This window comes from Alexandromys fortis, unplaced genomic scaffold, assembly GCF_014885135.2.
Source record: "Alexandromys fortis isolate MF-2015 unplaced genomic scaffold, M_Fortis_MF-2015_v1.1 scaffold_9, whole genome shotgun sequence".
Lineage (NCBI taxonomy): Eukaryota > Metazoa > Chordata > Mammalia > Rodentia > Cricetidae > Alexandromys > Alexandromys fortis.
Genome location: NW_026067892.1, coordinates 8,071,134 through 8,097,081, shown reverse-complemented (window position 1 = coordinate 8,097,081; position 25,948 = coordinate 8,071,134). Strand labels below are relative to the sequence as shown.

Below are 25,948 nucleotides of genomic sequence, written 5' to 3'. Positions count from 1 at the left end.
AAGTATTTTTGGAGTTGAGGAGCTGTTTGGTAATGATGCCCTTCTAGCCGCTTGGTGGTCCTGCCCTGCATACAGCAAGAATAGCTGTGTGGAGATAAGGGTTATTACTTCACCAACCGGGTGGCTTCTCAGAGCCCCAAAGAGAGGCCTGGAGCGTTCAAATGGATTTTTGGGTCCTTGTCTTTCCGCTGGATGCAGAAGTTCTGTTCATTTCCCATGCATTTTGTCTCCATGTAACTTCCACCCGTGATGTAGAGAAAACCTGATGAGCGTAGTAAAATGCTTGGTTTCCAGTGTTCTCAGTTAGCTTTAAAATAATTGTCTTAAGGATGAATTTTCTTAGATAAAAAGCAAGGCACTAAAGCCACACATGGTGGTGTATGTCTGTGAATCACTGAGACACTGACTCAAGAGAAGATAGAGTGGAAGGAAGGAATATGGCTGTCTCAAGTCTGACCTAAGAAATTACATAAATGTGGTCTGTGACTTTACAGTTGGGCCTCCAAGCTCTCAGCTGCTGCCTGTTTATATACTACACTACCCCCCAGCAGCATTCTGATTCTTCTGTAAGATTCCATAAGTAGGTATTTTTATTATGAACAATGCTCAGAGATAGAAGGGAAACCAGCTAAGCAATGTTTTCAAGATATGCTTAATTTTATTAAAAGCAGAATCATTAAGTTGCCTGATTCAAATAGTTTTTAAAATATCATTGAAAATAAATATGTGTAGTGTGTTTCATCTGGTTCAGGATGCTAGCTCAGTGGTGCGGCAGCTACAGAGAGCTGAAGTTTGACACATTGATTTCATTATATACATGATTGCCTTGGATTTCATAAATGAGGTTAACCCGAGGGCATCCTGGCTATTTAGGGTGACCTCTCCATTTGTAGAAGCAGCTTACTTATAAAGATTGCCACGTCCTGATAAATAATTATGGAAAGGACAGTCAGCCATTAGACTTTGTCAGGAGTGGAAGAGAAGGAGGTTTCTTTCTGAATGGGCTTTTTAGGTCTTAGAGAAAGACGGCTGGCCTGCACATCTACAAGCACCATCCAGAACTTAATGGCTTCAGATCATGACTTCATCTGTTTAGCTCATCACTCTGCAGCCTGGGTGGGGCATAATGGGCTTATCTCTTCTTCATTTACTTTACTCAGAGGTGGCTCAGTACTGCCTGGAGCTGGAATCAGCTCTTGGCTACCTCCCTCAGGACTGGTGGTTGGTGGCTAATGCCTATAACAGAGGCTCTATACCTAGTTCTAGCCATCCCTGTCTTCAGGGGGCACGCGTCGTGACAGAGACAGGTAAAAGTGTCTCTCCTTCTGTGACCTAGCCTTGGTCAGAGGGGCCTTTCTGCCCTACTATTTTTCAGGCAGTAATGAAGCTTTGCCTGTTTGGGTTGGGGGCAGGGGACGACGACAGGAAAACAGGTGGCATGTCTTGAGAAAGTTGTGACAAGTTCTAAAGAGAATGTGGTCCAGAAAGATTGCTGTAGCTGTTTGCCCCAGAGACTTCTTTCTCTTATATAAGTAAGCCAAAAAGATAGTAATATGACAGGCTGGACAAAGCCTTATACTCCTTTTTAAAATAAACTTTATTTATTCATTCATTCGTTCGTTCGTTCATTCGTTCATAAGAAGGAGCAATCTGGGGAAGTAAAGCAGTACGAAGGTGAGAATAACTGAGAGTCTAGGAAGAATTACACATGAGTCAATCTGATGGGTCTGCAGGACTCTGAAGCACCTTACCCAAGTTGTAGCTTGTATGCTGGAACACAGAGGGAGGTGAGCCCTGCTCCTCAGTAGCCGTCCAGAGTGTCTTTTTATCGGAGGTACTTGGGCTGTGTCTGTGCTAATCATAGACCCTCCTACCGTGGTCTCCGGACCTTGGAGTGCAGGTGCACATCACCACCATTGGCACAGCTCTGAAAATGAAAACAGAATTTCTGAGTTCCTGACTGTTGTTGGTGGACCCTGGAATGCCTTTTAAAAAGAGATGTGTTAAGGCATAATTGATAAGTACTAGTAAGCTACATATGAGTTTATAATTTAGTAACTCACGGCGTTTTGTATACTTGTTAGACTGTAACCACAGCTGATAGGCACATTAGTACATGAAGGTCCTCATGCATTTTGTACTCCCTTGGGTCCCACCTTTCATCCTTCGTTTCCAGACAGCCGTCCATCTGCTGTCACTGTGTATCATTTGATGTAAGTGGAGAAGATTTACAAAGAGGGAATGTCCTCTTTCACTTAGCATTATTGTGAGAATCATTTCTGCTGTGTGTATTAGTAATTCGTTTCCCTTTCTTCTGAGTAGTAGCCCGTTTATAGATGTACCACAGTGTGTCTGTTCTTCTTCTAACGAGCATTTGCGTTATTTCCCATTACTGCTACTGCAAGTTAAACTCCTAGGTACCTTCCTGTGCATGTGTTTGTAAACGTAGCTGCTCTTATAAAGTATCATAGATAAACAATGTATCATTTACAAATAAACAAAAGTAATTCTTTTAGATCCAGAGGTAAGAGCCAGAGTCTGAGATCAGGGTTTCCAGTGGCCAAATTTTTATGAGGTTTATGCCCCAGGTTGCAACTTGGCATCTTGTATCTTCACATGACAGAAAAAAAAGATCTGGGAGTCTTTTTATGTTTGGTTTTGAGATAGAGTCTGTGTATCTCTGTCAGGCCTGGAACATGCTGGGTAACCAGACTGGTGTGGAGCTTTCATTGATCTCCTGTGTCTGCCTCTCAAATGCCAGGATTGCAGATATTCACTGCTATATCTGACTTGGAATTTTTTTTCTGTTGTTATTGTTATTATTATTATCGTCATCATCATCCTTTTCCTCCTCCTTTCCTCCCCTTTCTCCTCTTTTTAAGGAAACATACAGATTCAAGCAATCTTCTTGCCTACCATACCACTACCCCCCCCACACACACACACACACTTGAGATCACAGGCATGTACCACTGTATCTGGCTTGGAATCTTTTAGGACATTAATGCCATTCAGTGGTCTACTCTCATGACTCGATCACTTGTCCAAGCCCTGGCTCCCTATGCTATCACCATAGAAGTTCAGGTTTGAATGTGTGCGTTTGGGGGGACAAGAGCATTATCTGCGTATCTTAAATACGTGTGTGAAGGGAGGGATCTGAGGTGAGTTGAAGCAGTTTAAGAAGCTGCCACGCTGTGTGTGTGGGAGGGGCAGCATCACTTTGCTTTTCCACAAATGTTGGAGGGTTCGGTTCTTTCCTATCCTCACAACACTCTGGGCAGCTCAAGGCTTTCATAAAGTGTGAAGGGAGCTTCCTTGTGGCTCAGTTCTTATGGCATCTTTCCATATTCTTGTTTGCTACCATATAATTACTTTTGCTTGTTTGTTATTCTGTGTTGTCTGTCGACCTTTTTTTTTTAATGTTCTGAGTTCAAGCCCTTCATAAAATGGCTGGCTTTCAAACATTTCCTCAATTTGTACAACTTGCCATTTTTGCTTACTATTTTTTGGAGGACAGAAGTTCTTGATTTTAATAACATCTAATTAATGAAATTACTTTTAATGAAAATCTTTTATGGATTCTTTGGTGTTACATATAAATGTCTGACTAACCCAAAATCTCAAAGAATTGTTTCTCCTTTTTTCAGGTCTGAATTCATCTCTGCATGTAGTTTAAGACATGAATTGGAGTGAACTTTGTGGCCTGTGGCCTCTTAAGTTGGGGAGGATTGTAGATGGTAAAAAGATTTAGAAGCATCTTAAAGACAGAGTGCATGGTCACACTGATGCATACAGGATGTCCCACAGTATCAGTGGTGGAGCAGTGTGAAGCAAAGAGCATAGACCTTTCTGGAGAGAAGGATGGCTCATCGGCATTAGCATGGTGGCTTCAGAAAGGATGCAGGGGAAAAACAGTGTTTGGAAGCAGATTCTAGGTAATGAATGAACTTTCGAGTTCTTACTGTTTCAGTGCCCCGTGTTTTTATCTCCACACTCCGCAGAGGAGATTAAGTGTAGAGCTAAGTGCCAAGTGGGCGAGGTGTTGCTCTCAGTCTTGGTACTGAGTGACAGCGATACTTTGGGGTTCCACCTGCTAAGTGGGGTGCTTGTTAGGAGCATCTCTGTAATGCCAACCCCTTCAAGTGTCTCAACTTGTGAAGAACATTTTCTGTTTCTGTTCTAAACCATGACCTATGTACATAACCATGAGCATGGGCAGCTGGAGAGGTAATTAGATACAAGTAGAAACAACTTAGAATCTAGAGCATGACCTTTGTCCTCAGGAACTTTCAGATTATTTCTGAAACTATTATTTCCCAGTGTTTTAGAACTGTGCCTTTTCCTGGGCATAATTTAACTGTTTTTTAATGGCTCAGATTTATCTTAGCAAATATTTTTACTTACATCAGCATCGAGTTTTGCGTTCCCTTTGTACTTCTGTTGGCCTTTGCTTTTCTTTTATGGTCCTCAACCCTTTATATCTTGTTGTATCCTGTGTTGTATACCAAGAAAATAGCAAGAAAAACTGGTAACGAACTCATCTGCAAAATAAAATCAGAAACATATGAAGCGGCACACACGGGGCATCTGTGGTGGAGTATATGTTCCCCTCTAAGAGCTGGGTGAGCTCTGTCCACCATAACAGCAGTGTCCACAGCAAAGTCTCCTGTGCTTTCTCTTAACAATCTGTTGTGTTAAAGGAAAGTGAATTGCGAGGTTTGGGACTTAAAGGAAGCCAGAGGCGGCAGCACGTTGCCACCTTCTCAAAGGTTTTGCCATTTCCTTCTGCCAGAACTGGTTGGTAAGGTGTGCAGAGTAACACTCACAGGTTTAAGAGGACAACTTGGTCCCTGCTGCACACAACAAAAGAGGTTCATCGTAAGGTGAGCATGCTACGCAGAGCATCTCTTTCCTGAGATCATTTCCTTTCCGAGCTCCTGTGAGACCACAGGCATTTCACATCCAGGATGTCTGCACTTGGATGGCCTTGGTGTGCTGGGTCAGGCTAAATGCATTACCCACATTTCAGAACTAGGAAAAGAACAATGGTCCTCCCAAGTCTCCTGTGCCATCTCGGTGTGAGAGGTTGGGGCAGCAGGTAAGCTTTCTAAGAGAGAAAGTGATGTGTCCAAGTTGCAGAGGAGCTCACCGTCAGTACAGTGGTCCAGATCTTCTCACTTTGTATTGACTAGTAGCATGCTGTGGTCTTGGGGTTATATTCAGCCTGTACTTTTAGATGCTCTGGGCTTTCTGAGTTTGTACGTCTTTTGGTGTTTTCTTATGGCTGCATATTATTCAGCAAGTCATGGCTGACACTAGAAAACCATCCAATTTTCTGATCAAGTCCTTAGGTAGGATGAAGCCCACTTTTGAAGAGTCGCTTTGGGAAGCAAAGTCATGTAAGTGCTATTCCCTGAATGTACACTGTGAGGGCCTGTGACAGAAGCTTTCTTCATCTCTGGGCGTGGCTAGAGAAGAGGAATTGGAAACTACTGTGGCTATCTTTTGTTACCCGGAAGCCTCTCCCATGGGTGGGGAAGCAGAATTTTATATTTGTTCTATGCTTTTGGTTGAATCAACACTGTCTTGTGGTCAGGAGCAAGGAAGGCAAGAGATGGTACAGTAACCCAGCTCCAGTAAGAAGAGCTTTACCGACTGTCCTGTTGGTCCTTATACTTTGTTCTTGTTCCCCTTTGCGTGTGAGAAAAGTGAGGCTCGTATGAAAAGCCCTGTGTTAAGGTGGCACCAACATCAGAGGCTCTGCCCATAGGAGACTGAAACTCATGACACTCTGACCTCACTTGCCCTTTTCAGGGATGTTTACTGAGAAGGTGATTTCACATCCATATTGATTTACAATAGAGAGCAGTTAGCTTCTAAAGAGGTGCATCCCTTAATGGGAGTTCTAGCATGGATTGAAGAGCCTTCATGGAGAAGGTGTTTGGACAAGGTTTCTGTGATGGTTGCATGAGGTGCCTTGGTAGAATTCACATGCCACACTTTCAGAACCTGAACACAAAATTGATGACTCTTTTCTTCTAAAAGTAAACTGAAAAAGACCCCCAGGGATGTTTCATAATGCTTAATTTTCTTCCCCTCAAACATGACCTATTCCCTTAAGTGTTTGGGACAGGTAGTAATTTCCACACAGTCGCTCTCTCATCTTGCCCTGCCAAGTCCTTCCCAGAGCACACACCAGGGCAGATGTTAGAGTTACTGTGTCTGCTCTCTAAAGTCAGAATTACACCTGAGTGGTTAATAACCCCTGGCAAAGCAAAAGTAAATGGAAAGCAAAACTCGTTCTTAACTTGCTAACAAACCTGCTCACACACAGTGTGCCCTTAGCTCATCCTCAGCTGCGGCCCAGCGCCAGTCTCTTCCTAGAAACTCCTGAGGTCTCAGAAAACCAACATTTCCAGTCCTCTGTGCTTGTTAGCAGGGTTCATGGGAAGCAAAAGACAGGGTCCTTATTTCTTAGGATGGCATTTGCTAACTGTCCTCTTAAAATAGTTTAATTTGACTGAAAAAAAGTTTGCAAAGCCATTAACACCCCCAAACATGCCTCATTTTATTTTTAAATTGTTTTTATTAAGCTATATATTTTTCTCTGCTCCCCTCCATTCTTCTTCCCTCCCCCTCTACCCTCTCCCATGATCCCCATGCTCCCAGGAGATCTTACCTATTTCTACTTCCCATGTAGATTGGACCCATGTATGTCTCTCTTAGTGTCCTCATTGTTGTCTAGGTTCTCTGGGATTGTGAATCGTAGGCTGATTTTTCTTTGCTTTATGTCTAAAAGCCACTTATGAGTGAGTACATGTGATATCTATCTTTCTGGGTCTGGGTTACCTCACTCAGTATGATGCTTGCAAATTTCAGGATGTCATTATTTTTTTCTGTTGTGTAGTACTCCATTGTGTAAATGCACCACATTTTACTTATTCTTCAACTGAGGGGCATTTAGGTTGCTTCCAGGTTCTGGCTATCACAAACAATGCTGCTATGAACATGTCCTTGTTACCTTGAGCATCCTTTGGGTATATACCCAAAAGTGGTATTGCTGGGTCTTGAGGTAGGTTAATAAATTGCCATACTGATACTATGTTTTATTTTTTATGATGCTTCAATATATTTGGAGCTTTGAACTAGCTGGGGGTATTATTATTTGAACATGGTTGTGCCTTTCAAAGTTAGGGGACAGCGTCTCACTGTTGAAGTTTGGAGAAGCTGTTCACAAGGTCGATGTGTCAGGTTTCTGTGAAGGTACTAGATCTGCTCAGTCTCCCACTGGTGAAGAAAGCCATTTGATACTCTGCCACTTACCCCATAATATTTTGTTTTGTTTTTAAGAAGTAATTTCTTAGGGTTGGGCCATAATCCATCCCCATAAATAGCTTCATGAAGCAACTACATTTAAGCTATGTGACCTTTTAGTAAATATTCTGAAGAACTAATTGCTACTGAGCTCTACCTGGCATATAGAGGTACTGGGTGTAAAGTACTGCAGGATATGTGATCATTTAAAAATTGTGGGAAAATACATTTAATAAGGGTTACCATTTGTGAATTTGATATCCAGTGATATTAATTATGCATACAGTGCTGTGCATGGCCACCACTCCCTAGCTCCAGAACTTTCCATCAGCGCCCAGTGGAAATCTTCCACACAGGAAGCTGTCACTCTTCTTTCTTCTAGTACCCTGCAGCCACTAATCACGTTCTGTGTGTTTCGTTTAGTGTCGAGACTCACTCATGTTGTAATGTGTCAGCACATGGTTCCTGTCTGTGCCTGACAAATATTCTCTTGTGCAGAAAGACTACACTCCATTTACCCATTCGTGGTTATATGGAGTGTTTCCTTTTGGAGGCTGTTGTGGTTGCAATGTTGCTTTGACTGTTGCTATACAGGTGTTTATATGAACATCTGTGTTCAGTTCTTCTAAACCTTTAATACAGGAGTACAATCATTAGTCATACAGTGGCCATGTTTGGCTGGCTGAGGACTTGAGAGGCTCCTCAGTGACTTCAGTTTTGGTCAGGAAAGTCCTTTTGGGTTTGTTGTCTTCCTTGATTCTCCAGCTTTCAGGCTGGTCTGGTGGGTCCCCTGACTAGCCTCATGAATTTAAGGATTGCATATTCTGGACAGCCGTTTGTTGTACTTACTGCCTGATCTTGGTCCTCTCTCACATCACCTAAAGAAAAGTTTTTGCTTGTTTTTTTTTTTTTTTTTTTTTTTTTTTTTTTTTTTTTTTTTTTTTTTTTTTTTAATGGTGCCCTGACCTTCACAGCTTTAGGGTTGAGCCAGTGTGTTGAAATAAGAGCGGCGGCGGGGCTGCGTCCCCAACACCCCGGCCGCTTGGCTAGCTCATGCCCGAAATAACAACACACAAACTGTTTTCATTTAAGAACTGCTTGGCCCCTGAACTCTAGCCCTTACAGGCTAATTCTCGCACCTGGACTAGACCATTTCTAATGATGTGTGTAAGCACCCCAAGGTGCGCTTACTGGGAAGATTCTAGCCTAAGTCCATCGTGGGTTGCAGCTGCCTGGGAGAGCAGAGCATGGCGGCTGTCCGGTCCCTCTGGAAGCAGTGCAGAGTCTGACCTCACTTCCTCTTCTGCCCAGAATTCTATTCTGTTTACTCCTCCCATCTATGTTCTAACCTATCAGGACCAGCCAAGCAGTTTCTTTTATTGCTCAGCCAATGAAATCAACAGATTGATATGATACTCCCACATCACCAGTGTCTTAGGGTTTCTGTTGCAGTGAAGTGGCAAAGAGACACCATGACCACAGCAACTCTTATAAAGGAAAACATTTAATTGGGGGTGCCTTACAGTTCAGGGATTCAGTCCATTATGGTCATGGCAGGATGCAGGCAGGCAAGGTGCTAGAGAGGTAGCTTAGGGTACATCTTTCAGGCAGCAGGAAGCGGTGTGTCTCACTGGCCAGTATCTTGAACATATATATAAGAGCTCAAAATCTGCCCCCACCATATAGTTCCTCCAACAAAGCCACGCCTACTAATAGTATTTATCACATTCAGACTACCACAGTCAGGTGGAAGAAAACCTGAAAAACCTGGAAGGTGATTGATTGTGCTGCACAATGAGGACTGAGGGTCTCCAATAAGACACGAGGCCCTGCCCTTGGAGGCTCGCCAGTTCTGTCATGGATGCCTGACAGGAACTTGAGGAGAGATATTTGTTGATGGTTTCATGGCTACTTGACCCCATGTACTTGAGCAGCTGGAGTGCGTGGTAGAGACGGCTGTTTACTTTTGATGATGAGCGTTCACAGAACATGACAAGGAGCCAGGGATTAATGTGAGAACTCACTCCCAATGGGTCTCTTCCCTCCAGGGTAGGCCCTACCTCCCGCAGTTTCCACAGCCTTCCCAAATAGTGCCACTAACTGGGAAACAGGTGCTAAAAACGAGCCTGCGGGGTCGCTCATGTTCATACTGACACCAGGTCCCAGCGGCTGACTTCATGGCGTATCTTCTTCCCCCTGGTTGGTCTCCAAAAGGAAAGAACATACATGGTGGCTCAGGGCTCCCACACCTCCCCTCTGGCCTTCTTTAAACAGCACTGGGGGAATGATTAAAAAAGTTTATTTTCAGTTTTGTTTTTATAAATCCCTCCCCCCAGCATTTCATACCCGAGCTCCCAAACAGCCTACAAGCCCTGCCCCCTGGTGAGAAGATGGGCACCTGGAGAAACTCACTCCTGCTCCTGCCTCTTGGGTTTCTTTTTCACTTTATATCACAAAACTGGTTGTTAATGAAGATGGCTGTACCGTGTGTGTGTGGTCTACAGATTGTGCTTTCCATAGCCAAGGGCACACGGAAGTAGATGATGAAAGATGAGTCATGCCCTCTGGCTTCTTGCCAGATGCCCATAAAATGCCATTTCCTTAAATAGATCAGACCTTTAATAGCTATTTAAAGAACATGTGGTCTTTCTTTAGATGTGTATTTGGTGGCCCTTAATTAAATTTCAGACAAATTCAAACATTTTTATAAGTGTGTGCGTGCGCGCGCACATATGTGTGTACGCTTGCATGCGTGTATGTGTGTGTGTTATGTATGTGCGTGTTTGTGTGTACCTGTGTGCACATGCATATGGCTAGAGGTCTATGACAGGTATCTTCCTTAATTGCTTTCTACCTTATCTTTTTGTAACAGGCTTTCTTACTGAACCTGGAACTCAACTATTAGACTAGATTGCCTGGGTAGCAAGCCCCGGGAGTTTTTCTGTCTCTTTCTCCCTGGTACTGGGATTTCAGGCTTGTGCCACTGCCCCCAGCTTTGTGTGTGAGTCCTGTGACCCTTGTTCACATGACAAGCACATCACTGACTGAGCTATCTTCCCAGTCCCCAGTTTTAGGTATTTTGTGGCATTCTAAATACATATTGAGATTTCTGTACGTCTTGGCTTTCATATCCTACCCCTAAACTCCCAGTGCTTTCAAGGGAATAGGAAGACAGGCCCATCTGATGGCCACTGGCAGAAGTTCATTCCCTGGAAAAGTAAAGGTACAAGGAACTGGGCTTCTCTGCTCCAGGCCATCTAAGGTGAGTGTCAAAGGTGACATCACATTTAACTGAGGAAAAGGTACTTTCTATATTCGGCACGTGTCTTAGGGTTTCTGTTGCTGTGAAGAGGCACTATGACCATGGCAACTCTTATAAGAAAACCTTTTCATTGAGGTGGCGGCTTACAATTTCAGAGGATCAGTCCTTTATCATCATGGCAGAGAGCATGGCAGCACACAGACAGACAGGGTGCTTGCTGGCAAAGTATCCGGGAGTGCTACATCTTGTAGGCAGCAGGAAATGATCTGAAAATCACACTGAAAGAAGCTTGAGCAAAAGAGATCTCAAAGCCCGCCCCTACAGTGACACACTTCCTCCAACAGGGCCATGCTTCCTTTTAGTGCCACTTCCTTTTTTAAAAAAAAAATTTATTTATTATGTATACAATATTCTGTCTGTGTATATGCCTGCAGGCCAGAAGAGGCCACCAGACCTCATTACAGATGGTTGTGAGCCACCATGTGGTTGCTGGGAACTGAACTCAGGACCTTTGGAAGAGCAGGCAGTGCTCTTAATCTCTGAGCCATCTCTCCAGCCCAGTGCCACTGCACATTACTGTAGACATTTCCTGACTGAAACTCTCTGTGACTTCTTAAAGACACGGTTTCACTATGTAGCCCAGACTGGCTTTGAATTCTGGACCCTTCTGCCTCGACCTCGTGAATGCTAGAAGCATAGGCCTGTGCCAACACATTTGGGCTCTTGTTGGACCTTTCTTGCATTTCCTGCTTTCTTTTCTTTTTTTTTAAATATTTTATTTATAAAACCTATTAAATTTTTATAATTTTATTCTCTCATACAGTACATCCCACCTACAGCTTCCCCTCCTCCCAGTCCTTTCCCCCATCTTCTCTCTCCCCCAGACCCACTGCTCCTCCATTTCCCTCCAGAAAAGAGCAGGCCTCCCAGTGATACCCACCAAGCTCAGTATAATAAGACGCAGTAATGAAGGCTGGATGGGGCAGCCCAGTAGGGGAGCACTCCTGTTTTCACAACCATCACGTACTTTTGTCTCTGTGTTCTACTCCAGACATAGAACTAACTGCTCTGTTGGGTGGGAAAGCCCAACTCTGGTGGAAACTGAATGCAAGGTGAGAACTCGCACTAAGAACTGGAACTACTAGAATATTTCTTAGCTTCCTCATAGCTTGTTTGTCTTAGAAACAGACTCTCATTCTGTTGCCCAGGCAGGCCTCAAACTCAGGATCTTCCTGCCTCAGCCTCAGAGTACTGAAATTGAATTTTGGTGGATGGCTGGTATGTGTCACCTTGCCCAGCCCCTGCTGCTTCTTCTTGTTCTGTTTCTTAAAGCTATTTTTTAAAAATATTTATCTTTTTACTTCTAATTACATGTATCTGTGTATGGGATATGTGCATTTGAGTGAGGTGTAGATAGAGGCCTGAGACATTGGAGCTAGAATAGTAAATGACCTCATGGGTGCTGGGGACCAAACTCGGGTCCCTTGGAAGAACAATACATGCCCTTAAAAGCTGAGCCATCTCTCTAACCCCAAGATTTATTTTAATTTAATTATGTGTATACGTCCATTGATTGCCAGAGAAAGCCAGAGGTGCCCAGGTAGTTGTGAGCTGCCTGATGTAGGTGATAGGAAACTGCCAAAGGATTGGCGGTGTTGCCTGCAACCAGTAGAAACTCTGTACAGAAAATTGGTGTACATGTTTTTCTCCAGAAAAGTAACTTTGGGCCTGATGGCATGGTTCAGTGGGTAAGTCTGAGTTTGGGCCTGATAACCTGAGTGTGATTCTTGGGATTTACATGGTGGAAGGAGAGAGCCAACCCCTACAAGCTATCTTCAGACTTATAGGGCGCATGCGCACACACACACACACTCACACACACGCACACACTGGCAGCTGTTCTGTATGAGTTGGGAAGTGACACCTTCAGCCAGTAACCCTTTCTTAACCTGCAGTGTAGAGGCACCTCTGGGATGAGCCCTGCAAGATTGGGATTTGCCTGAGCACCAAAGGTTGCTTTGTAAAACCTAGAAATTCCATTGTAGATCTTGTGAACTAAAAGCCTTGTAGAAAGAGTGGCTGAAAGTCTGGCACTATTACTGTTACAGGCTATGGCCTTTGTGCTGTGCTCGCCTCTTAATTGGCCATTGCTCACTGGAACGTCAGAGTTTTCGTGTAGCAACACTACTGCATTGGTTACTCTCTCCTTGGCCTTTCGTTTCCACTCACTTTGGTGGTGCTGGGGATTACACCCGGGGCCTCATGCAGTGATAGGAACATTCCTACCACTGAGCTGCACCACAGCCCTTATCTTCTGAGCACCGCCTTCCTTCGCGTGCTAGTTCCCCTCCCTCCCTTTGCTCCTCTTCATGCCCCATCCAAGGTTCTTTTCTTCAGCATGGCCAAGACCTCCTTTCTCCATCTGCTCCTCTGCACCATCCCTGGGTAACTGGGACAGTGGTGTCCTACATTTTCTCCTTCGCTCAATTCTCTCATGACTCCTGCACCCGTATCGGTGCTACTAGGCCCCTCTGTCTGTTTACAAAATAGCTTTAAATTACTGCATCTAAATTGTACCTCCGGTGTGCTCAAACCCTGTTTCCAGTGAGTTCTACTTCTACGAAGGTCATTACAGGTGTTTGGCTCTGGGGAAGCCAAGGGTTATCCTTGGTACAACATGCACTTCCCCTTCGTGCCTCTAACTTGTCACCAAAAGCATTTGCTTTAGCTCTCAGTTACCTCTGTACCCTGTCTCCCTTCCCTCCCGCCACAGACCTCTGCAGTCAGCAGTGCCCCCACATACATACACAGCCCCAGCCCCCCCAACTCCCACTGGCTCTTCTGATTCCCTTTTGATTCCTGTGTAGCCACACTTCCCCCGTGGCCTTCTTTTGGCCCTGGACTGTGTCTGTCCACACGTGGGCTTGTTTTATTTGTTAGCCATCCCTGAGTGCCAAGGCCTAACCCCAGGACCTGGCCTCTGGTGAGAATCCATCAGATGGGCAAATGGTCCTCAGAAAGAAGAACTGTGCCCTGTACTCCCCCCCCCCCCTTTCCTGTCATCTACCCAGGTTCAAGTCCCCTCATCCAGGCGATCCCAGGTGCCGGCTTACACATAAGCCTTTATTTAGACACAGACCTGAGGTTGTCACTGTCCTCTCAGGGACTCTGGGCCCTTCACTCATTGCTTGTTTCGTCCCTTGAGAATTTCGTACAGTGTGTTTTGATCATACCCCGCCACACACCACTCCTTCCAGATCCACTCCCCAATTCCCTACCCATCCACCTTGTGTCTTCTTTTTCTCCTTGTTCTATGGTGACCTCATAAAGCCTTATTTAAGAGCTGCAGAAACATCCACTTAGACGGCCATGCCAGTCTTGCTGTTTTGAAACAAATGATGATAGATTGGGTGTCCTAGTGTCTGCCTTCTTCACAGTGAATAGGCAACTCGAGGACTCTTCAGGTGTCTCCTAGAGACATAGCAATTCATCATGTTGGGCTGACATTTCTGTATCGGCTTTACTGAAGCCAGGGACAGCTGCTATCAGTTATGTGTCCAGGAAGTGTGAGACCTGGCCCTCCGCCATCCACAGACTTCACACAGTAGTATTGATTTGGGTTTTCCTGAGTCACAAAATGGTTCAGTTTTTACTAGTTGCCAAACCAAAGGGTAGCATTTTATTTGGCCATTGTGGGCAGGTGAAGTGACGGAGATTGTGTAGAGCAGCAATCCCCAGGATGGCCCATCTGTCTTTGCCGTTGGCCTCCGAGGGGATGTTTAGCTTTGTACTGGTAGAGATAAAACATCAGGCTGCACCTGCTACACTGTGCAGTACAGACTGAGAGAAACAGTAAGAAACAGCTGGTTCTGGTCGCAGCAGACTTGGTGAGGGGCCCAGGATTTCCCACCTCTCCCGGCAGCCTGGAACCTACTCATAGTTCAATTTTGGGGACAGGTGGCCGTCTCTGCAGGGTGGGGCCCTTGGGCCTTCACTGGGTGACGAAAGGAAAAGCTGTTTCTCTGGTGACTTGGTGTGACTTTTTATTAGTCAGTGTGTTTCTTCTCCAGTCTGTTTACCAGTTCTGACATTGTATCGCTGGACTGTAATAAACAGTGGTGGAGAGCTTCACACGTGGGCAGGGGTTTCCTCTCTGACTTTTTAGCACCGAGCTCTTTTTTTCCTTTGCAAGCCAGCCTGGTGTTTGCAGACCTTTGTAAATTCAGCTGACATTATTTTATTAGTAGCAAGACTTTCCGCCCTGACCATTAACAAGAGTTAAACATTTGGAGTGGCTGAGGCAGGAGACCTGCTGTCTCAGCTTTCAGGCTTCTCCCCTCTGTCCAGGCAGCACTCCTGTGTCCAGGCCTGGCATCCTTCCCTGCTGAGTGTTTTAGGAGTAGGTCTGGGCAGAGGCTAAGCTGGTACTTAGGGTTCCTTTGGGTTCAGTGCTTAATGGCCTCACAGCCCTTAGTCACCACCTCACCCCTAAACAGCGCACTTCCAGCCACCAGGGGGGTGGGCACTCAAGACTCAGCCAGCATATCTAGATTTGGGCATTATTTTGATCTGAAATGTTAGCACAGAGTATCAAACAAACACCTCTCCCCTGGAAGCCCAGGATCCTTGCCTGGTCAAGCCCGGAGCTGCATCCTGCCTCTGTTTGGAGAGGAGGAGCAGGGGAAGGAGGCCCAGGGACAGCAGCAGCAGCTTCTCCCACAGCAGGGTGGGGCTTGTCTGGAGGAAGCGGGCCTTAGCCAGGCAGCTGAGGTGCAGGAGCCTCTGCTGCGAGGCGCAGTGACGTTAGGCACGTCCACAACCCTGTGAGAACTGCCTCTGTCTCCGGGAGCAAAAGGGGGCACCGACACAGGAAGAAGGGGTTTGTCTTTTTCCAGCAGTGAATGACCTCGACTGATACTGCCACAGAACTCTGTGTGTCACTAAAAAACTTCCTGCCCTGTTGTCTGCACAAAGCCTAGGCCTTAGCTTCTACATCAGTCACTTAGATGCGAGCCCGAGAAGGATGATGGAAAGGTTTTTCTTTTTTCTTTGTAATTTAGTACCATTAGTGGCCTTTTCTCTTTGGCATTCTGTAAACAAGAGACCTTTCATGTTTATTTTATACCAGACCTTGTATGCCATGTCATTCATCAGTCCTGACCCATTCAGTTCTCCCGTGTACTTCATTCTTGCCTCTTTCCTGTGCCAAAGTCTGGACTTACTTTGTAAATGCAGCGCTTTCCTCTGAGCATAGGATCTTTACGCAGATACCATCTGCACAAGCTGCCCGCCAGTGAGAACTAACTCTGCAAGCCACTGCCCTCTTTTTAAGACTGGCCCAGAATGAGCTTTCCAGTGGTAGAGCACTAGCCTAGCATTTGTGGGAACCCCCAGCCCACCACTGCAAAAGTGACAGTGACCAAGTACTCCAGCTAAGCAAGACTTTAGATGCTTCCTGTGAAGTGTTTGAGACAAAGTCTCAGTCCCTGTCGTCTCTACTGCTGCAGAGAACCTTGGGCACATGTTTCATCTCTCAGGTCCCTCAGATGGGGCTGGCTACTTGTCTGCTTCCTAAGATTCAGATGAGAAAAGAGACAGCCAACTGTGCATGAGTATATTCTGGCACCTCGTGTACACTTACACCTGAGGGGGGGGAGCGTGTTGAAGTCAGATGGGAGAAGCAGGAAGCAGCAGGTGGTCAGGTTACCCACTGCTCTGTGAAGGTGCTGTCAGAGGGCAGTGTTCTGTGTGTGCACCGTCAGGAGCAAGAAGATGCACTTGGTGCTGAAGCTGACGGCCTCATGCTGCTCCGTGAAGGGACCGCCTAGATCAGGAGACACTAGCCAGCTTGGGCACAACTCCCAGCACAGAGAGCTTGGTCTCTACCGGTTTTAGGGTCATCGTTTTATAAAGAGGAGTGAAGATGGTGAAGTGCCTTGTCAGCCAGAAACCACAGCGCTGTGCAGCTTTGAACAGTATTGGCGTACGCTGCTGACCACCCACTCCTGGAAGATTCTCAAAGGCTGGGTGGTTTGTTTTACATAGTGGAGTGTTTCCCAGCCAGCCTGACTTGAAATAATCACACGGAAGCTATATAATTGCAATACTGTTTAGTCAATGGCTTAAGTGTATTTCTAGCTAGCTCTTATATCCTAAACTAACCCATCTCCATTAATCTGTGCATCACCATGAGGTCGTGGCCTACCAGTTCCTGTGGGCTCCAGCCAAGGCGTCTGTCTCTGGTAGTAGCTACATGGCTTCTTTCTGACTCTGCCTACTCTGCATATATCTCTTCCAGCCTGGCTATATTCTGTTAAGCCATAGGCCAAAAGCATCTTCTTTATTAACCAATAAAAGCAACACATATACAAAAGGACTTCCCACGCCAGTGGAATTGAACTTGAATGCAGTTGAAGATGGCATACTGAGATGTGAAATGAGGTGTTGGGGGGCTGTTCATCAGGTGTGTGCCAAAGCCTGGTGGATTTGGGGTGCCTTTCACCTTCAGTGCATGTGCCGGTCCCCGAGCAGAGCATGTCTTCTGAGATGTGTGCGGTGTCTGAAAGGGTGGGGATGTTGTTGGTATTAATATCCCTGTCACTGAAGTGAACCGGTGAATTTACTGGAGTTCCTTAAGGAGTATGAGAGTCCCCTCCAGGAGCATGGCTTATTCAAAGGCAGCAGTAGCATCACAAAGCCCCCTCCATTGTAGATTACTCGTGAAAGCGAAATCTCTGCAGCTCCCTACTCAATTTGCAGGCAGACAGGAGAGTCTCCTCAGTGTTACTGGTGTGTGTGACAGTCTCAGTGACTATATATCCCAGGCTGGCTTTGAACTCACAATCTACATGCATAGTAAGATTCCAGGTGTGATCCATTGTGTATCACAATGCCTAGCTTGAAAAATCTTTGAAATGCTTTAATAAGTAATGAGGAGCCTCACTGGTTGTCACTGGCATCTGGCAGTCAGTATTGTTACCATAGCAAGCCTTGGAGAGGCCTTTCCATGTGTAGAACAGCTTATAGATCATGTCTCTGGCCCACGCCTTACCAGGCAGGAATACCAATCTTCAGCTAGTAGGTAGGTGGGTTGCGAGATCATAAAACACCTAGTGATGGTCACAGGGTAAGTACTGGGACACGGCCCACAGTATGCTCTGGTTCGTCCAGAGTGAGGTCACGATGGGAGGCCTCGTTGTCCTCCTTACACAGCACTCCTCAAAGAAGACCAGAGCTCACACCGCGTTTCTCTTCTCTCTTCCCTCAGAATATCGACATCACAAACTTCAGCAGCAGCTGGAATGATGGGCTGGCTTTCTGTGCACTACTCCACACCTATCTCCCGGCCCACATACCCTATCAGGAACTCAACAGCCAAGATAAGGTGAGGCAAAGCTAGGGATGGTGCCTGGTTAGTGGGTCGCTCTCTCCTGTCTTGCCTCACAGCAGCCTGTCTGGGCTTGTTACCCTGTAATTGGCTGTTACCACTCAGCCAGTCAGTCCTGGATCTACCCAGAGCTGCCCATGTAACATCATTCCTAGTGGGAGTAATTGGTTCTTCCTGAGTGACAACTTTTAGGATCAAAGACTAAGAAGTTCAAGAGGAAGCTGACTGGCATGAGCAGTCAGGGCAGTGCCAGCTAGCCTGGGCTAACCTTCTGCTTAAAGCCTGTTCTATACCATGGGTCTCAGAAATGAGAAGGCAGCCATTCTTCTAGTCCAGGCTGTAGTTGCAGTATCCCACTCAAAGGGTTCTGCAGCTCCCCCACTTTACCTTACTGCAGCCTAAGCCCTGTAGAAAACCCTTGAAGTTCCCAAGGGGGAGAATAACCTTTGGGCAGGCATGTGCTTCAGCTTTTGGGACCTGTATCTGATTAGCTGAGGCCCTTGTGCTAGAATGCAACTTTCTGAGTAAGGAAAGAATAAGTAGATAGAGCTGGAGCTGATGGAGAGGGGTTGTCAAGACCCATAAAGGGTTACTGTCTGTCCTTCCTGATCTTCATATGTCTATACACTGCACTGATTTCTTTTTCAGAAAAGGAACTTCACCCTGGCTTTCCAGGCAGCTGAAAGTGTTGGAATCAAATCCACCCTGGTAAGCCCACAACTTACTGAGGAGTTGCTGGCAGTGCCTTCTGCCTAGGCAAAGTGGTCACAGGTGGGCTGGGCTCAGGGTGTGGAGTGCTCGTGGGAGCTCAGCTGTTGCACCAAATGCTTCTCTAAGGAAGCGTTCAAGCTTGTGATCATGGTCCCAGCAGCTCTCGTGTGGGGCTATTCCTCATGGTTCTCTGTTCCTTAGCAGAATCTCTGGGTTCATGGGGGGAGCTTTGCTGTTTACTGCACTCTGCACAGGGCTGTGTGTCTTTTGCTGGTCTAGAGGCTGAGGGCCAGGAGCATCCTGAGTCCAGAAGACATTCTGTAGGTTGCACAGCCCTGCCCACAGTTCCTCACAGGACATAGGAAGGTGCTGAAGATGCTGCTCTTGGTGCAGGACACCAGTGGTGGGAATGACGTCTTTTCTTAGGCTTCTGTCCTGCTGACCCCAGCTGGGCTCTCACAGACAAGAACCTGACAGCAGCTCTTGGTGCCCTCTACAAACAAGCCTATTGCTTCCAGATGCAAAGAGATGATGCTTCACCAGCTAGAGGGACAGTGCCCAGATTTGCTCCTGTGACCCTGTGAGACAAGAGCATTCTTAGGGCTCTAGGATGCCTGCAGGTCTGCAGGCCTGCCTCCTCAGCCCTGGGTACCCATTACCTTGACCTGCAGCGACCGTGTGGGCTTTGAAGAAGTATTTACATTCTTAGTAATACTATAACAGTGTTTGCCTGTAATGGCATCTTCTGAATTCATAGAAGCAGGCTTGCTTAGGGTAGCTTTTATCGAGCCGTGTAGGAAGAGATCAGGTGTAGTAGGACATTTCACACCACATACAAAGTATTCTCATACATGAAAAGTGGCTAGGTGTTTGAGCCTAAAAAGGAAGAGTTGTCGAGATTTATTCACCAAATCTTATTTCCTGAAGTCTTAAGTTGCTCAGGCTAGCCCTTCTCACCCCATACGCTCAGGGACACTTCTGGGTTCCTCGGCTGTGAAATAGCCCTCAGACTACCTGCCTCTGCTTTTTAGTTTGCAGCAGGCACTTGTGACAGGTGCTCAGGTCCACACCACAGGTCACTAGTACTCTGCAAAAGGAACTAAAAAAGAAAATCTTTGGTAACTTCTGACACACCGTGGTATTGTGACCCCAAAAGGAAGTAAGTCTTTCAGGCCTTGGCAAACCATGGCTGGAACCCTGGTGGTGCAGGAGTGTGACTTGGAATGATCCTGATAGGAAGGCGTGTTCACAGGGGCTGTTGTGGAGGTAGAGCATCCACTCAAAGCCTGTCCTCTGAAAGAGGGAATAAGCCTTAGACTAAAAGCTGTCTGTGTTTGTTGGGACTAGAAGCCCACGGGATGACCTGGGAAGGCAGATGAGTTCTAACTGAGCCTCTTCTCTACCAGGACATCAATGAGATGGCGCGCACCGAGCGACCCGACTGGCAGAACGTAATGCTGTATGTCACAGCCATCTACAAGTACTTTGAAACCTGAGCACACAGGAGGAGCTGCTGCTACCAGCTACGGACCTCTGCAGTCACCAAGTGACAACACCATTAGCTAGAACCCCTAAAGCTTTCAGCGACTCTGGGCCTCTCTGCAGGGAGTGTGCTCAGCTCTAGGCCTCTGCATCGGAACTGGAACTGCAGACCAGGGCTCTTCCATATGGCCATCCTCAGGAGCAGGAAGCACAGCCCACAGCCATCTTACTTCCAGAGACCCTCAAGCTCCATCCGTGCCCTGAAGTGTAAACATCAGGAAGGCTTGTGCCTGGCTCATCTTAGGAATTAAACTGTGGGAACCAGGGGTTAGTGAAAGCTTTAGCCATTGCAATTCTTGACTGTCATCTCTGTGATTCCCAATGCTGGGACAAAGCTGGCCTTGGTCCCTTTGTGTGGGCCTGGGTTCTAGAAGTGTGTAAGAAGAGAGTCATTATCCTTTCCGTGTGACAGGACTGTCCTAACCACCACAGTTTAATTTAGGAGTGTCAAAAACCCAGCACCCAGGCCCACAGCTAGCTGAGTCTGTACTGCCACCAAACAGACTTTGTCATTGTCAGAAAGAAGCAAGTGGCACATTCAGTGGGTACTTAGCTACTTGCTTCTGGCCCCAGGCAAAAGACTGGTCCCAAGGAGTCCTAGTTAAAGTTGCTGTTTTATCAGAAGCAATATTGGGAAAATAGCTCCTATTCTGTTAGTACCAAAGTTAGTTGTAGCATAGAAATAGAACACAAAATGCGGGTGTTAGCATGGTGAGAATGAGGATTCATGCAGTAGGGCATGGAGGAGGCACGTTAGGGAGCCAGAGATTCAAGTCATTGATGGCTGCCCCTCCAGGGCAGGAGTTAAGACAGTGCCTTAGCCCTGCACCAGGACAGCCGCACCCACGCCTACATGAGTATCCTGCATGTTGGTGGGGACTCTGTGGTAGAGGTGGCTCCATGCTGTGCCTGGCATGTGGGGCCTACATCACGAGCCAAGGCCTTACTCAATTCTGTTGATTTCTGGCTGGAATTAAGCAGCCCCTTTTTGGGAATAGGAAGCCCTTATCTCATGTGCCTGACACAGAACTGTTGTTTGAACAGTGTCAAGACCTGTAACTTCCAGTATACACTTGTTTGCCACCTGCAAGACACCATGAGGAAGACCAACCATCAGTAGAAATGGGGCCACAGCCTCAGTAACTAGATGGATGCAGGAAAGGTCTCCCAGGAGGCATGCCCAGTTCAGACATGCACTGAGTGAGGTTCTGTGTTCAAGCGTAATGCTTTATGCTGGGACTGTGGCGTGTCTGGAACCTAGAGAAGAGAGTAGTTATTAAGACATGGGCTGTGTCTAGGTGTTCATCAGACAGCCAGTCCTTCCCATCCACCCTGCCCAAATGTCCAAATCTGGCAGCTCGCTTTGCAGTCTTCTGGTGACAACCCCTATTGTTCTGGCTGTCCCAGTGCCTCTCTGGTCTTCCTTGGCCTAGTTCTGTTCTTGCTCTTGTTCTGCTGCTGACCACCTGTCAGGGTGACTGACTCTCCATGAGAGAATTACTGTTTCCAGATGAGTCTCCACTGACGTCTCTGAGCTTCCAGTGTCTGCTGTCACTTGCCTTCATTGAGGCCTGTCCACTGTGCACCACCAGGGTGTTGGACCTGAGGCCAGGCTTTATTTATTATGTCATGTTAAAGAGACTTTTCTGGGTTTGTGGTCCACAGCTTCTGTCCCTTGCTGACTAATATGAGCCTAGCCTCGTGCCAGAGTAGAAGTTGCCAGAGTTTTCTGAAAGTATCTGGAGTAAGTTGACTGCTGCTGAAGGGTATGTCCGTATAGAGATAACGTTGATCCAGAATCTGTGGGGCTGGTATAGGCCTGGAGCCAGTAGCAGGGATTGGATGCTAGATGGTGGACTAGGAGGACCCCCCTCCCCCAGGCTGCCCATTTTGTGTGAGGGGCCACAAGTCTTTTGCCTTCTGTAATAGGCCCCTAAAAGAGCACTGTTGGCCCTGTGAACAAGCTTGTAGATGGCCATGTGTGTTTAAAAGTAGTATGTGGGAGTTGGTAGAGTGCCTGTCTACAATGCACGAGGCCCTGGGTCGATCCCTAACACCACGTGAACTGGGTGTGGTGGTGTATACCTGTAATTCCAATCCTTGGGAAGTGGAGGCAGGAAGATCAGGAGTCCAGGATTACTGTTGATGGCATGGTGGATTCAATGCCAGCCTTGACATGGGAACCTGTCCCCCCAAAGAGTGATATTTGGAGGGTCCCTCATTCTAGGTGACTTCCTGGGAAACTCCAAGATGTAAGCTTGCCCCTCTTCCCTAAAGCACAAATTCACTACAGAAGGACCAGTACCTTTCTACTTTCTCAGTCACAGGCCTCTGCTGATAAATGATACTTTGTCATTTTGTTCTAGTAAATACTCTTGAATGTATTAAATTGTTGTGCTTTGATTTCCTAGTTTGTTCTCCTTCTCTGCTACCCCTCTGATCTTACACAAGCCAGAGCTCTCAGCTCTGCTGTGGAATTGGAGTAGAAGGCATGGGTGCACCCGCCGTAGTACCCTGCCATGTGGGCTCCGGCAGCTCTGGACAGAGGGTGGAGGAAATGGATGAGCCCAGAGGTTCTGGCCTGCCCAGAAGCCACATGGTATCCGTGGCCAGTCTCGAGATCCCATCTATGGCTAACGTGCCCCACGGTGGAGTCCCTGCATGAGTGAAGCCTCCAGCATAGCCCACACATTGGAACAGGATGTCCCAAATGTTTTTGTTTGCTTTTCTTTTTATAAATGTTAGCTTCTTAGAGATGGATTTCAGGATATATAAAGCTATGGGGTTAGGGTATTCTATCTAGAGGCAGCTAGTTAGGCATTTTTTTTTCCTGTGCATCTTTTTTGTTTCAGTGCTGGGGTTCAAACTGCAGGACCTCGCATGTGCTATAACAAATTCTATACCTCTGAGCTATACTCCAGCTCCGAGTGTGGATTGTGCAGTGTTTTCGAATCCAGTGTGCTGAGGTTGGACGCTTTCTCTCCTCTTTGCACATGTCACATGCGGGAGAGATCTGTGGACTCAGCATCTGTACACAGGGCGCCTATGTTGAGCATCCTGCCTAGGCATGATACTCTCCAGGATTTGGGGTCCCGTGGCGGCCAAGACTCCAGCTGGCCTGAGTTTGGATACGTCCTTAGAGTGCCCACAAGCCATGACCTCCAACATTTCAGGTGCCCAGGACAACCCACATGACCCTAACTCAATCCTGGAGCAGAGGGCTCTGCTGAATTTTTGGAGCCGTCGTGGCAGGGACTGGACCGGGACTATTCCAGCTCTTCCTCACTCTGAACACTGAATTTGTGTTCTCAGGACATCAGGAACCTGTTGCAAGGCAAGAGGAGTGCTGACCTGCCTGTGGCACTTTGATCTGCCCCTGAGAAGGCATCGGGGCCCCTCCAAAGAAGGGTCTTCTCAGCCCTGCAGACTGCATGTTGTATGCTGACCCCGAGGGGCTCTTATGTAACCTAGTTTATCTGCCAAGAGTTCTCAGTGACAGTATCTTTTCTTCTTTATCATAGATAAGGGATTGCCAGTCCCAGCCAGTACCTTGATAAGGGAGGTTTAGAGCTGTGAGGGGCAGCTCTATTGGAAAAGGAAAATAGGTTCCTAGGAAGAAAGGACTAACTAGGAAGCTTCCAAGAAACCTGTATCTACAGCCTCTGGGAGCCAGGGCACCCAGCGGCCACCTCATGCCCCATTTTGACAGAGTTGGCACTCCCCCCAAAGTCTCAGAGGGGCTGCATTATTTGAGGTGGTTCCTCCAGCGGGAAGTGGTCAGATGTGAATGGTCTCAGTGTGTGGCCACTATGCTCTGTGTCGAGTGGTGAAGGTGGAGTCCCAGACTGCTGTGACTCCATTCTGGTGAAACTCTGACAGCAAGCAGCAGGTTGGACTCCCCAGGAGACCAGGCAGGGATAGGAGAGGAAGCCACACTTCTTGGGGGTGAATTAGTATGTGGTTTACCAATGACTACCACCAGGCCCAAAGCTGGGAGGACTGGTCTTTGTCACCAAAAAATGCCTAGAGGGTGTCTGCATTGCCCTGAGTGTGAAAAGGGACCATCAGGGTATCTGAAGTTTGGGAGCTGAGTCCTAGGAAGAGAACGAGATCTTGGAAAGACTACAAGCCAGCGTGCTCTTCATTTTGTTTTATGTGGGCTGGACCACTTTTTGAATATGCTGGAGCTGTTCTGACCTCTGTGGGCTCCTACTGTCAATTACGCTTTAATGGGAGAGAGGCCTGGTGCATCCCCAGGACTGGGGACACAGCACAGGGAGGTGACTTCGGGCCATCATTGGGGTGATAACTGCAGAGCACAGTTGCTTCCCACCATGGGGCCAGGACAAGGTTGTGGACACCTCTGCCGTTGGCCCGTCTACAGTGCTGCACCAGATGAGCTCCACGGTTGCACTCCAGGGCCGCTGCTCTGTCCCAATGGTAAGAAGTAAGTGGAGGATGGAGCGTTTTCTTGCAAGGCCATAGGTTGGGAGGGAGTCACCCTCCTGTCTGCCTTGCTTTGGACAATTTGGACTGCTTCCTCTCACAGTATTTTGCCTTTTCAGGGTGTCCCTCTAAGGATGAACTTAGCCTCTGGCTCACAGGAAGAAAATTGAGCACTTGGGGTGGCGTGGGGTTCTCAAGGGACTTGGCCCAGAGCCGACTAGGTCCATAGTCCCCAGTCTTGGCGTGTCTTGTTCCCTGATGTGGCCCAGCTGGCCCTAGAGCAAACAATGAGGGCCAGAGGCCACGCAGGTGCATCCTGGGCAGGAACAAAGGGCTGGGGGTAGGGTGGAGGAGTAAGCTGAGAGTGGAATTCTGGGACACGACAGAACCCAGCTGGCCCCACACTTCGGACTGAGGGGCTGGGACCTGGCCTTAAGGAAGGGTGGCTGCCTGAGGCTATGCGGGGAAACCAAAGCCCAGAGCTAGAAACCGGGCAACCAGGGACCAAGTGCGCTCTCAGGCAGGATCCGCTAGGAACCCTCTGCCTTTGAACCCTATTCAGGAAGGCCCAGGCTCCCGATTGATCTCAGCACCCGCGAAAAGCCCACATAACTAGGAAGGGAGTCAGACCAAGACCAAAGTGAACCTTTATTGCCTAGGAAGGCCTGAGTCAGCCTCTCGTGGCTCAGCACAGCTCTTCATGGCCATGTGGGCCTATGGAGTTGAAGCTAAGCCAGGCTCTGCCTTACTGTGCTGGCCTTAGGGCACAGTTTTCATGGCGGGTTTCTCTACCCATCAGAACTTAAGGGTGAACTGCAACGACCACTGGCTTTACTTTCCTGCGGGCCGGTATTGGAAAGGAGGCCTTACTCCTTGGGTAAGACATTCCTGCAGTACACCAGGCAAGACCCTCTAGGGCAGCGGTTCCCAACCTTCTTAATGCTGTGACCCTTTAATACAGAGTTCTTCATGTTGTAGTGGCCCGAAGCCATAAACCTATTTTCATTACTACTTAGTAACTGTAATTCTGCTACTGTTAAGAATCAGTGCAAATATCTGCTATGTCCAATGGCTTTAGGTGACCCCTGTGGAAGGATCATTGGACCCATTAAGAGTTGAAAACCACTTCTCAGCCGGGCGGTGGTGGTGCACGCCTTTAATCCCAGAACTCGGGAGGCAGAGGCAGGCGGATCTCTGTGAGTTCGAGGCCGGCCTGGTCTACAAGAGCTAGTTCCAGGACAGGAACCAAAAACTACGGAGAAACCCTGTCTCGAAAAATCCAAAAA

General features: G+C 47.2%; 1 protein-coding gene across 3 annotated transcripts in view; it reads left to right on the top strand.

Moving 5' to 3' along the window:
* The window catches only part of Specc1l (sperm antigen with calponin homology and coiled-coil domains 1 like), a 103,751-nt gene extending 81,132 nt beyond the window's left edge, over positions 1–22,619 (top strand). For all 3 annotated transcript variants that reach the window (XM_050140580.1, XM_050140588.1, XM_050140574.1), the window contains exons 14-16: positions 17,844–17,960; positions 18,612–18,671; positions 20,081–22,619. In XM_050140580.1, coding sequence (XP_049996537.1) covers positions 17,844–17,960; positions 18,612–18,671; positions 20,081–20,170 — 267 coding nt within the window. In that variant the 3' untranslated portion in view covers positions 20,171–22,619. The remainder of the gene's footprint in view (positions 1–17,843; positions 17,961–18,611; positions 18,672–20,080) is intronic.
* Positions 22,620–25,948: the final 3,329 nt, after the last annotated feature.